The 10,555-nt window shown below is 57.6% G+C and overlaps 2 protein-coding genes across 2 annotated transcripts; both read left to right on the top strand.

Moving 5' to 3' along the window:
* Nucleotides 1-888: 888 nt before the first annotated feature.
* Nucleotides 889-2,953, top strand: LOC311194775 (actin, cytoplasmic type 5). The gene is made up of 2 exons (XM_084267982.1): nucleotides 889-912; nucleotides 1,446-2,953. The coding sequence occupies exon 2, from the start codon at nucleotides 1,457-1,459 to the stop codon at nucleotides 2,585-2,587; it is 1,131 nt and encodes a 376-aa protein (XP_084124108.1). The 5' UTR covers nucleotides 889-912; nucleotides 1,446-1,456; the 3' UTR covers nucleotides 2,588-2,953.
* A 913-nt stretch (nucleotides 2,954-3,866) lies between these two features.
* UBL7 (ubiquitin like 7) lies at nucleotides 3,867-9,102 on the top strand. The gene is made up of 11 exons (XM_084267964.1): nucleotides 3,867-3,904; nucleotides 4,357-4,590; nucleotides 5,004-5,123; nucleotides 5,557-5,639; nucleotides 5,761-5,845; nucleotides 6,499-6,556; nucleotides 6,739-6,872; nucleotides 7,149-7,198; nucleotides 7,835-8,002; nucleotides 8,190-8,312; nucleotides 8,531-9,102. Exons 2-11 carry the CDS (start codon nucleotides 4,407-4,409, stop codon nucleotides 8,666-8,668), a joined length of 1,143 nt encoding a protein of 380 aa, XP_084124090.1. The 5' UTR covers nucleotides 3,867-3,904; nucleotides 4,357-4,406; the 3' UTR covers nucleotides 8,669-9,102.
* The last annotated feature ends 1,453 nt before the right edge of the window (nucleotides 9,103-10,555 follow it).

The following is a 10,555-nucleotide window of genomic DNA, read 5'->3' as shown; positions in this document are numbered from 1 at the left end:
GATTTGCATTTTTAATTGCCTCCATTTACAGCCTAATTAGGAAGTCGCCTGCCTCTCTTCCCCACCCCGCCTGGGGAAGCGGTTTTCCAAGTGGAAACCACCTGAAAAAGAGTTAAAAGCAGGAGACGAAGCAGCCGAGGCCAGCCTACCTCCCAGCCCCGAGGAGGGGAGAGGTCCCCCGGGGTGGTAAACAACTCCAGCAACGCCCTCCCCATCCCCCCTCCCTCCCCGCCACCCGGTTTCACCGGAGACCTCCCCTACTCCCCCCGCAGCCACCATCCCGAAGGGAAAAGGCGGTTGTATCCCGCGGCCGGACCCGTTCCCACCCGCCTCAGCGACGCCCCCCCACCCCACCCCCCCCCCCGGTACCGGGCGCCGGTACAGGGCCGGCCCCAACGAGCCCCCTTCCTCCCCGCCTCAAGGCCCCCCCCTCCCCACCAAACTCCCCACGGGGAGGAACGGGCCCGTTACCTCCCCCGGGACCCGGGCGCGGGTGGCTACCGGGCCGTGCGCGGCCGCCTCGGCTCCGCCCGCGGCGCAACCGCTTCTCTTCCCGTCTTTCTCTCTCTCTTCCCCCCCCAGCCCTCCCCCCCCCGACCCCGCGCCGCCCCTCCTCAGCTCAGCCGGAAACGGGGCGGCGGAGGCGGCGCCCGGCAGCGGAAGCACCCACCCTGCTTCCGGGTGCGGCTCCCGGCAACGGGCAGAGCCAGCGCCGCCGCGCACCCGGAAACGGCGGGAGAGGAGTGAGGCGAGGGAAAAAGGGGTGGGGCCACAAGGCCGGCGGGAGCCAATTAAATAGCGAAGAGAGAGAACACTTCCGGTTCCGGAAAGGTATAAAAGGGGGTTGCGCGGGGCCCGGCCTGCCAGTTCTTGAGGAGGCGCCGCCGCGGGGCTGAGGGAGCTGAGCGCCAGGTGAGGGCTGAGGCGGTGATGCCGCCTTCCCCCCGGCCCTCGGGGGGCGTTGGGAGGTTCCTTCGGGTCCCCGGGAGCGGGGGAGGGCCTTAGGTTGGGGCGGTTCTTTGTTCCCTCCGGTCTGCGGTAAAGGTGGGGCTCGGGGAGGGGTGGATGGGGTGGGGGGGGGGGGGGGGGGAGTTGTGAGGCCCCCGCGGGGGGTGGATGGGATTAGCAAGGTCAGCGCTCGTCTTTTGGGCTTGTATATATGTGCCTGCTTTGGGGAATAAGTAGGTGGGGTGTGTATATGTAATATACAGGTGGTCTGTGTGCCAGATGTCTCCTGTCTGCTCGGCCCTGAGGGCTTTGTGGGCCACACCTTAGAGACTCCCCGGTGCTCCCTCCCACCCTCAGCACTGCTGCTAGGGCTCCCTAGCATGGTAAATCCTTCTAGGCTTCTAATGCATGGGGGCAAGCGTCAGGGCTCCTTGCTGTTGCTGCTCTGTTCTCTCTGAGGAGGGGCTCTGACACCTCCATGTCCCTGCTCGCTTCAGGCCTGGTCAGCATGGCAGATGAAGAGATCGCTGCTCTTGTGGTGGACAATGGCTCTGGTATGTGCAAGGCAGGCTTTGCAGGGGATGATGCCCCCCGTGCGGTGTTTCCTTCCATTGTGGGGCGTCCCCGGCATCAGGGTGTCATGGTGGGCATGGGGCAGAAGGACAGCTATGTGGGGGATGAGGCCCAGAGCAAGAGGGGCATCCTCACCCTGAAGTACCCCATCGAGCACGGCATCGTCACCAACTGGGATGACATGGAGAAGATCTGGCACCACACCTTCTACAATGAGCTGCGCGTTGCCCCAGAGGAACACCCTGTCCTGCTCACCGAGGCCCCCTTGAACCCCAAGGCCAATCGGGAGAAGATGACCCAGATCATGTTTGAGACCTTCAACACCCCGGCTATGTATGTGGCCATCCAGGCTGTGCTGTCCCTCTACGCCTCTGGCCGCACCACCGGCATCGTCATGGACTCGGGGGATGGCGTCACCCACACCGTGCCCATCTATGAAGGCTACGCGCTGCCCCACGCCATCCTGCGCCTGGACTTGGCCGGCCGGGACCTGACCGATTACCTCATGAAGATCCTGACGGAACGAGGCTACAGCTTCACCACCACGGCTGAGAGGGAGATTGTGAGGGACATCAAGGAGAAGCTCTGCTACGTCGCCCTGGACTTTGAGCAGGAGATGGCCACAGCTGCCTCGTCCTCCTCCCTGGAGAAGAGCTATGAGCTGCCCGATGGGCAGGTGATCACCATCGGCAACGAGCGTTTCCGATGCCCTGAGGCCATCTTCCAGCCTTCCTTCCTGGGCATGGAGTCCTGCGGCATCCACGAGACGACCTTCAACTCCATCATGAAGTGTGACGTGGACATCCGGAAGGACCTGTACGCCAACACCGTGCTGTCCGGCGGTACCACCATGTACCCCGGCATCGCTGACAGGATGCAGAAGGAGATCACCGCCCTGGCACCCAGCACCATGAAGATCAAGATCATCGCCCCGCCGGAGCGCAAGTATTCCGTTTGGATCGGGGGCTCCATCCTGGCCTCTCTCTCCACCTTCCAGCAGATGTGGATCAGCAAGCAGGAGTACGATGAGTCTGGCCCTTCCATCGTCCATCGCAAGTGCTTCTAGAGGGACTGCAGGCAGTCACCTGAGGGCCGTCCTTGCCAGGATGTGTGCTGGGGCATCCTCCTCCTCCTCCTCCTCCTCCTCCCACGATGGACCAGACCCCTTCGACTGTTACTTATGTGATGTTTTGAATTAATTCCTTGAGGTACCGAGTAGTGACCCGTGCATTTTAATGGCCCCTTAGGCTGTAGTTCTGTGGCTGGCTAGCTGCTCCTCTTCCTCAGGGCTCCCTGGGCCTCGGAGGCAGATGGAGCCTTGTTTGCTTAGGTGATGTCACGCAGATAAGATGACACTAAAGTTAAACTTGTCACTTTTAGGTTTGTCACAACTGATTCCTTTGTAGGGAAACAAATAAAGTTCTTAGGTTTAAAAACTACCAGAGGTTATTTTGCTTCCTTTCAGGGCAGGCTCTTGCTCTCCTTGCTACGAAGAATTAGTGTGCAGTACATGGGCTTTGGAGTCAGTCTTAGGAAAACAAAATTGGGGTAAATGCCTTTTGTAGTTTTGCCTGGCTGGGTGCTGGTGGAGTGGGGGGGGGCGGGCTGCAGGGGCGGCTGCTGCAAGGAGCAGCCAGCAGCTCTCTGCAGCCCCACTGAGCAAACACTGGCTGGCTCCAGGCTGGAGTCGCTGCTGCCCAAGGCCGAGCCCATCAGCCATGGTCACAGCGCCTCTGGAGTCACAGGGAGGAGAAAAACCCACCAGCAGCTGCTCTGTGCCCCAGAGAAGGGAGTGAGAAGGTGTGAGGAGCTGTGCAGGCACCAAGGCCAGGGAAGGGGGGAGGAGGTGCTCCATGTGCTGGAGAGAAAGATGCCCCTGGAGGAACCCAGGGTGGAGCGGGTGTCCCCCCACAGCCCGTGGAACAGGCCCAGACCCCTTTACAGCTGGGGCCGGTTTAAGACCCCCTGGCCCGGACGGTTCGAGTCCCCTGCGGCGTTGCCTGTTGTGTCCTGAGGGTGCCTCGGGTTCCTCAGCGGGCTGGGGCGGCGGTGGGATCGCTTTTTTGGGAGAGGCTGGCGTGGTGAAGCGGCAGGACGGAGCCGGGCGGGGGCTGTCCTGGGGCTGGGGCTGGCGCCGGGAGAGGGAACCCCACCTCCCGCTGTGCCCGCCCCCGCCCCGCTCCCTTTAAACGCTTAGCCGGACGCTTATTGGTTCTCCTCTTTACGTCACGTCGGGGCCAGCCAATCGCTGCTTTCCCCACCCCGTTAAGCACCGCCTTTTCTCCGGAGGACTCTATTTCCCAGGGTGCACCGCTGTGGCTGGGCAGTACTTCCGCTTCCGGTGTGACCTGTTGATTTGGGTGCCGCGGAGCTCAGGCGGGAGGTACCGGGCCGGGGTCGCTGGGCTGGGGTCGCTGGGCTGGGGGCTGCGGCCGCTGAGCACCCACCGGCGCCTTGCTGCGCTTACTCCTCTGCCCTGGCTTCTTCGTGCCGGGAAACGGGGCTTTGGGGGCTGGAGGCCGGCCTGGAGAACGTGCGCGGCGGGGGAAGCGGGCCGGGCCTTGCTCTCGGCCTCTCTCCTTCCCCGGCTGGGTGCTGGGGGGGGCAGTGCTGGGCCCGGGGCGGGGGGGTGGGGTGGGGGGCTGGTTCTGCCTTCCCTGCAGCGCCAGCTGCTGCTTAAGCCTGAGGCAGGAAGCTAAAAAAGCACGGCTGTGCGTTGTGAAGGCTGTTGGTGCCCTGCATACTTCCTGGCAAGGGTGAGGCTTGTGAATTTCTGGGGTGTCTGCCTGGTTGGGGGAGAGGCTCTCAGTCCCGGTTGTTTTCCTGCCTTTCCAGAGCTCTGTGGGTCAGAAGTTGGCTCGGTTCTGTTTGGTGAGGAAGCTGAGATGTCCCTGCCGGAGTGGCACATCGCAGTGAAGCTGGCAGATCAGCCCCTGGCTCCCAAATCCATCTTACGTCTACCGGAGACAGAGCTGGGGGAGTGCCCGCTGGGTGGGTGCAGCATCTCCTACCTCAAGCAGCTCATCACTGGTAAACTGCAGGAGTCTGTGCCAGACCCTGAGCTCATTGGTAGGTGCCTGTGTGGGCCGTGTCAAAATTGGGGCCACCCTCTTCCTCTCCTTGCTGTGGTTGGGACACAAACATCCTCCCTCTGCAGCAGTCTCGGTGCCTTGGGATTTGGGTGGCTTGTTCTGCATCTGCCTGGGGTCACGGTGCTCCTGCAGTATCGGTGCCCTTGTTGAGAAATCTTTTGGGATGTGTCCTCATGAGATCTCTTACAAGGCTTGAGAGGTTGGTGCTTCTAAAGGAGGTGGCAAGGTCGTATTCTGTGAATCTCAGCTCTGGTTTCCCTCACCTTACGGAGCTGCTGACCAGCTGAGGCAGCCACACAGGCAGAGTGATAACCCCCAGGCAGTCCACAGGCCTTAAAGACCCCAGACCCTTTCTGAGCATATTGATCTTGAGATGTGTCTCTCTCCTAGATCTGATCTACTGTGGCCGTAAGCTGAGGGATGACCAGACGCTGGATTTTTATGGCATCCAGTCTGGCTCTACTGTTCACGTCCTGCGCAAGTCCTGGCCTGAGCCTGATCAGAAACCAGGTGAGGAGAGGACAGTGTGGGCTGCTCTGGCTTAGATCCCCTCAGGATGTGTTCAGTGTGGGTCTCTTGTGGCTGAGGCTCAGCATGTCTTGTGATGTGTTTGTTTCTGGGAGCCTGAGGCGAGGTTTGGAGGATGGATGTTTTTCTTTGGGAACTTTTCACCTCTTAACAGCAGGAAATGGGTGTTAAGATGTAGCATGAAGAGTGACTATTCTTTCCTTAATTGATTATGACCAATTTTAGGGTGCTGCCGGAGGATTGGGGAGCAAAGCGATTGGTTACTTGGCTCAAGGGATGAGCAGGCTTGTGTGAGTTCTTAGTCTGCCTGATTGTAGAAGAATCACTGTTGCTGTGGTCCCAGTGGGGAGTAAAATGGCTCCTAAGGCTAACAGAGGGAGAACTCTGTTTCCTTCTGTTGTTTTTCCACCCTCAGAGCCTGTGGATAAGGTGGCAGCAGTACGGGAGTTCCGGGTCCTTCACACAGCCCTGCACAGCAGTCCTGCCTACAGAGATGCTGTGAGTGCAGCTTCGTGCTTTGCCCTCTGAGTGTCTGTCTGTCTGTCCCTTCCCTGTGAAGTGACCCCGGGGTGGAGCCTCTTTACATGACACTGTTGATCTGCTCCGATTTCTCTGGCAGGTCTTCAAAATGCTGGGGAACAAGGAGTCTCTGGATCAGATCATTGTAGCTACTCCCGGCCTCAGCAGCGACCCTGTTGCTTTGGGTGAGTCCAGATGTCACCCAGAGGATCCGAGGAAACCTGAGTAATGAGTAACCTGTGTTTAACTCCTGTGGTAAGGGGAGGGAGAGCACGCTTTCTCCAAAGAAAGTGTCTTTATCCATCCCTTTGTGAAGTGTAAGAGTCAGCATCCACTCCAGTGCCTGACTTGTGCTCATCCACTCCAGTGCCTGACTTGTGCTCTGTTGGCAGTATTTGGGGATGGAGGCTGGCTTCCAAAGGAGAGCAGTGGGGTGTGGATGCTTTCTCCTTGCTGCAGAGCATTACAGAAACATTTGCTAAACCAAACGTGCTCATTCTGGCCTGGGAAGTTACTCGTGTTTTGAGGTGAGACAGGTGGAATATGGGATTTGGCTGATAGGAGCTGGGTCCTGCATTTGATCCTGCCCTTAAGGCAGAGCTGTGTTTGCTGGAGGACAGCTGGGAAAGCCCTATCCCTCTGTGTGTGGCTCTGATCAGGAGGCCAGGAAAATGCAAAAGGTTTTGGGGGGGACCAATAATGAAGTATTTATGGTAGCTACCAGCGACTCAGTTCCTGCAAAACAAGTCATTCTCTTGCTTTTTCCCATGGCTTCTTTGACTGGCTCCTGTTTCTTGTATCCTGTCTTTTCCTCATCGTGTTTCCTGGTGCCTCTCAGGAGTCCTGCAGGACAAGGATCTCTTCTCAGTGTTTGCAGACCCCAACATGCTGGACACGTAAGTTCACGCACGCTGGCGCTGTTGGAGAAACCCACTTCTCTCCGGGTAGGGGGGAGAGAGAGAGAGTTCTGCTCCCACCTGCCAGCACAGCTCCTGACCTAAACTCCCTGCTGCTATCCAGCTGCTCTTTTTCTTAGTTCCCCTGTGTGATTTTTTTTCCTCCCCTCCTGTCTGTGCAGGCTGATCCCAGCCCACCCTGCGCTGGTGAACGCCATCGTGCTTGTTCTGCACTCGGTGGCTGGCAGCACGCCGCTCCCGGCCCCGGACACCTCCTCCCGAGGGATGTCCTCTGGCTCCTACCGGGACATGCCGGGTACGTTCAGCCCCGCAGCGAGCAGGGAACCTGCAGGGATGTCATTGTAGGTTTTCCAAACAAACCTGTGCTGTGCTGACACAGTTCCCGAGCTGGAAACGTGCCCTGGGGCTTGGTAGGCTTTTGCACTGCCTGAGACTTATCCAGGAACGTGATGGTGAGAAGAGGCCTCTGTCCTAACTGGGGACCGTAGCTGGGAAGGAGTGGCCAAGGATTCCATGGGATTCTCATCTCATTCTGGTTTTCCACATCTGTAGATTCTCCTTTCTGTTGCAGGTGGCTTCCTGTTTGAAGGTCTCTCTGATGAAGAAGATGACTTCCACCAGGTGAGCAGCAGGCTTGAACTATTTTGGACTTGGGGTTGGGGTTTAATTCCACAAAGTTTTCTCTCTTCAGAGCCTCTCTGGCTCCAGACAAACCTGTAGGTTGTGGCGTGCTTGGACGCCGTTCACGTCAGGATTTTCTTGAGTGCTGAGGTGGGGTCACACCAAAAGAATGCAGAAGCAGAGCTTGAAGCAGCACTCAGTCCTCAGAGTAAACACCCTGGGAGTCCAACTGCCACAGAGCTGGAGTTGTGTGCAGATAAGCACGGCTGAGAAGTGTGGGAGTGTCAGTCCCTGCCCTTCGTTTGCATTTCGGGGAGGTTTTCCTCTTTCTGAAGGATTTTGTGGTCAGGCAAAAAGAAGTGCCTGTCGAGGGTTGTTTTGTTATAGGCCTGTAACACTGTTTAAACTGAAGGATGGGATGTCAAGAGGTTTCCAGCCAGTTTCCAGAGCTGAGTTTGTGGAAAAAAGGGCCTGTCTTTTCTGACACTTTTACTTTAAGAGCTCTGCACTTGACCTTCAAGTACTGTGGGAAAGGGATCCCTGGGGATGAGCAATGGGCATGGGCTGGCTTTTCCTGGGACGCAGACCCTGACATCTGAGGGGATGGTTTTGTTTCCCCCCTGCCCTTCTCTGCAGAGCACAAGATCGACACCATCCAGCAGCACCTCTGGCTCCCGCCCAGTGTCTCTGGGCTACGCTGGGGCTGCCGGACCCCGGCCGATCACCCAGAGCGAGCTGGCGACCGCGCTGGCGCTGGCCAGCACCCCAGAGAGCAGCTCCCACACGCCAACTCCTGGCACCCAGGTACAGCAGCTTGGGAGGTACTCCTGGGCCCTAAAACCAATGCCTGACCGAGTGTGAGCCCTTGCTGGTTTATATTCGTGGCTGGGCTCCCCTCCACAGGGGTTTGGGGGTGGCAGGATAATTGGGGTACAGCTGGCTCTGGTTCCTGTGACGAGTTCTGAGCCATATACAACTTATTTCCTCCTAGGGTCACTCCTCTGGGACCTCCCCAATGTCATCCAGTGTCCAGTCGGGAACACCCATCACCAACGATCTCTTCAGCCAGGCCTTACAGCATGCCCTGCAGGCCTCAGGGCAGCCCAGCCTGCAGGTCAGTGGTGCACCCTGTTCTTTTGGGGACACGTGAAAGCCCCATGTGGCATGGAGTGTTTTGGGGAGGAGATGGCTCTCAAGCTGAAAGGGAGAATAGGGAGAATGAGCTAGGGAGAACATGGCATGGAAGTGCAGGGCTGTGGAGTGGAGGAGGCTGTTTTGTTACTGCTTGGAGCCTTGCACCTACCCTTAGCTGCTTTTGTTTTCTGTCTGTAGAGCCAGTGGCAACCACAGCTTCAGCAGCTGCGAGACATGGGCATACACGATGATGAGCTAAGTCTCCGAGCCCTGCAAGCCACTGGAGGGGACATTCAGGCTGCCCTGGAGCTCATCTTTGCTGGTGGGGCTCCCTAGCTTTTTTTGGGCGGGAGAGGCTGGACTGGTGAGTTGTGCTGAGGCAGCCGTGCTGTTTCTTGGCCTGGGGCTTGGCCCTGAAACTCTTCTCTGCACTGGGGTTCCTCTCTCTCTGGTGTGGAGCAGTCTGGGGGGGCTGCTCCTTTCCTCACAGGAGGGCAGTGTGCTCCTGTGTGACAGCACTGACCCTGTTGGCTCCTCCAACTCCAAGCAACCTCTCTCCAACCTCCTCCTCCTCCTGGCCACCAGAGAGAAGACCTCAGCACTTTGTCCAGCACAGAGTAAGAGGTGGCTCTGTGTGTTGGAGAGATTCTCCTCCCTGTTGTTTCATTCCTCCTCCCCCCCCCACACACACTTCCCTGCAACGTGCCTCAGCCTCCCTTGGTTTTGTGCTCTCTCTGTGTTTGACTGTATTAAACGGACCTTACTCACTTGCCTGGCGCTTGGGTTGTGATCTGTCCTGGGTTGAGCTCCAGATCTGTGAGGCCATTGCCTGGAATGAACAGGAGAACGTGCCTTGCCTCTTGCAGGGCTCTTACTGTTTCAGCAGAGGGCACTCCATTTACAGACTAAAGCTGTGTCTGTTAGGAGAGCAGCCTCTTGGCCCTGCGCTGCCCGGAGTTATCCCTGTACAAAGGAACTACTTGTGCTCTGTTTATTCTCTCAGAGGTTGCTGCACAGAAGCATCGTGTCTCCTCCTTAAAAACCTGTTTGTTCTCAGTCCTGTCCTCTCAGGCTGGTAGCAAGCTGATGAGGATGAAGGTATGGCTGCAGGAGTTCGTGGCCACCACAAGATGACAGTAAAGAAAGACCATCCCAAGGGTTGAGGCAGGTGCCACAGAGCTTGAGGTGCTGCCAGCTGGCTTGGGAGAAGAACCACCTTGTCTCCGAGACAGGTCAGCGTCACACCAGTGTGTTCAGAGGTGTTTTCTAATCCCTTGCACCGCCTAAGAGGTGCCTGAGACCTGAACTACAACCAAAGACACTTTACCTGTAATTAGAGTCAAGGGGAGCTGAGAGGAGCCAGCCCAGCACTGCGCCTGGCTGCGCTCTGGTCCTACCGGTGGGATTACCCAGGCGTGAACGCGGAGCTGCTCAGCCTGACCTGCCAGCCCCTGTTAGTGGGGAAGAGAAGAGCAGGGGTGCTTAGAGATGCTTTCCTACCTTCAGGCTGCCCTCTAATTTCTCTCTCCAAGCGCAAGGGGAGCTTGCTGATAGGATCTCAGCTATCACCCGGCAAAGGCTGGATTATTACTCTCTCCGGGGGTAGCCCATTGATTTACAGCCTTTAATCCTCTCTAGAGGATTATGTCTCTCAGGAGGGACTTTTTTTTTTCAATATGTAGGAGATAAGATAGGATGGACATAACCATATCACTTACTGCCTTGCTACACCTCTCCTTACCTGCTTTGGCAGCCCAGTCCTGATGACAGCTGTGATTTTCCTTGTGTGGAAACCTGATTAATTTGTTCCCATCCCTGGTGCCTCAGTTCTTTCCTTTGCTGGTGGAGTCGGTGGCATATGTGTGGCACCCCCTCCCGTCCCTGCTGTGGAGACAAGCCCTGCTGGTGAGCCCTCAATCCCCCTGGGGCTGACTAAGGATTAGCTGTATCACAGCTGCTGCTTCCCAAAGCTGAACAGCATTTGCAGGCTCTCCCAGAGCTGTGCAGGGCTAGTGGTGCTTGTGTGGGGACCTAGCCAACCAGTTTGCTTTGTACCATGATGATTTGCAGTGTAGGCAGCTTTGGGGTTCTCAGCATCCCACCATGGTGTTTCTTTTCTGTCCTGACCTTGATCCCTTCTGATTTGATCCCTTTGCTCACGCACATTTGGTGTTTAGGTTCTTCTGCTGTTTGTGCTTTTCCCCATGTCCCCAGATAACTGAG

The sequence above is a fragment of the Gallinula chloropus genome, assembly GCF_964237585.1.
Source record: "Gallinula chloropus genome assembly, chromosome: 9".
NCBI classification, from domain to species: Eukaryota; Metazoa; Chordata; class Aves; order Gruiformes; family Rallidae; genus Gallinula; species Gallinula chloropus.
Note: the sequence above shows the minus strand (reverse complement) of the source record. Positions and strands in the feature narration are given on the sequence as shown.

Coding starts and splice junctions, on each gene's coding strand:
- UBL7 (XM_084267964.1), top strand. CDS start 4,407: ATGTCCCTGCCGGAGTGGCACATCGCAGTGAAGCTGGCAGATCAGCCC. Junction 6,873..7,148: donor CTCCTACCGGGACATGCCGG/GTACGTTCAGCC, acceptor TTTCTGTTGCAG/GTGGCTTCCTGTTTGAAGGT. Junction 7,199..7,834: donor AAGAAGATGACTTCCACCAG/GTGAGCAGCAGG, acceptor CCTTCTCTGCAG/AGCACAAGATCGACACCATC.
- LOC311194775 (XM_084267982.1), top strand. CDS start 1,457: ATGGCAGATGAAGAGATCGCTGCTCTTGTGGTGGACAATGGCTCTGGT.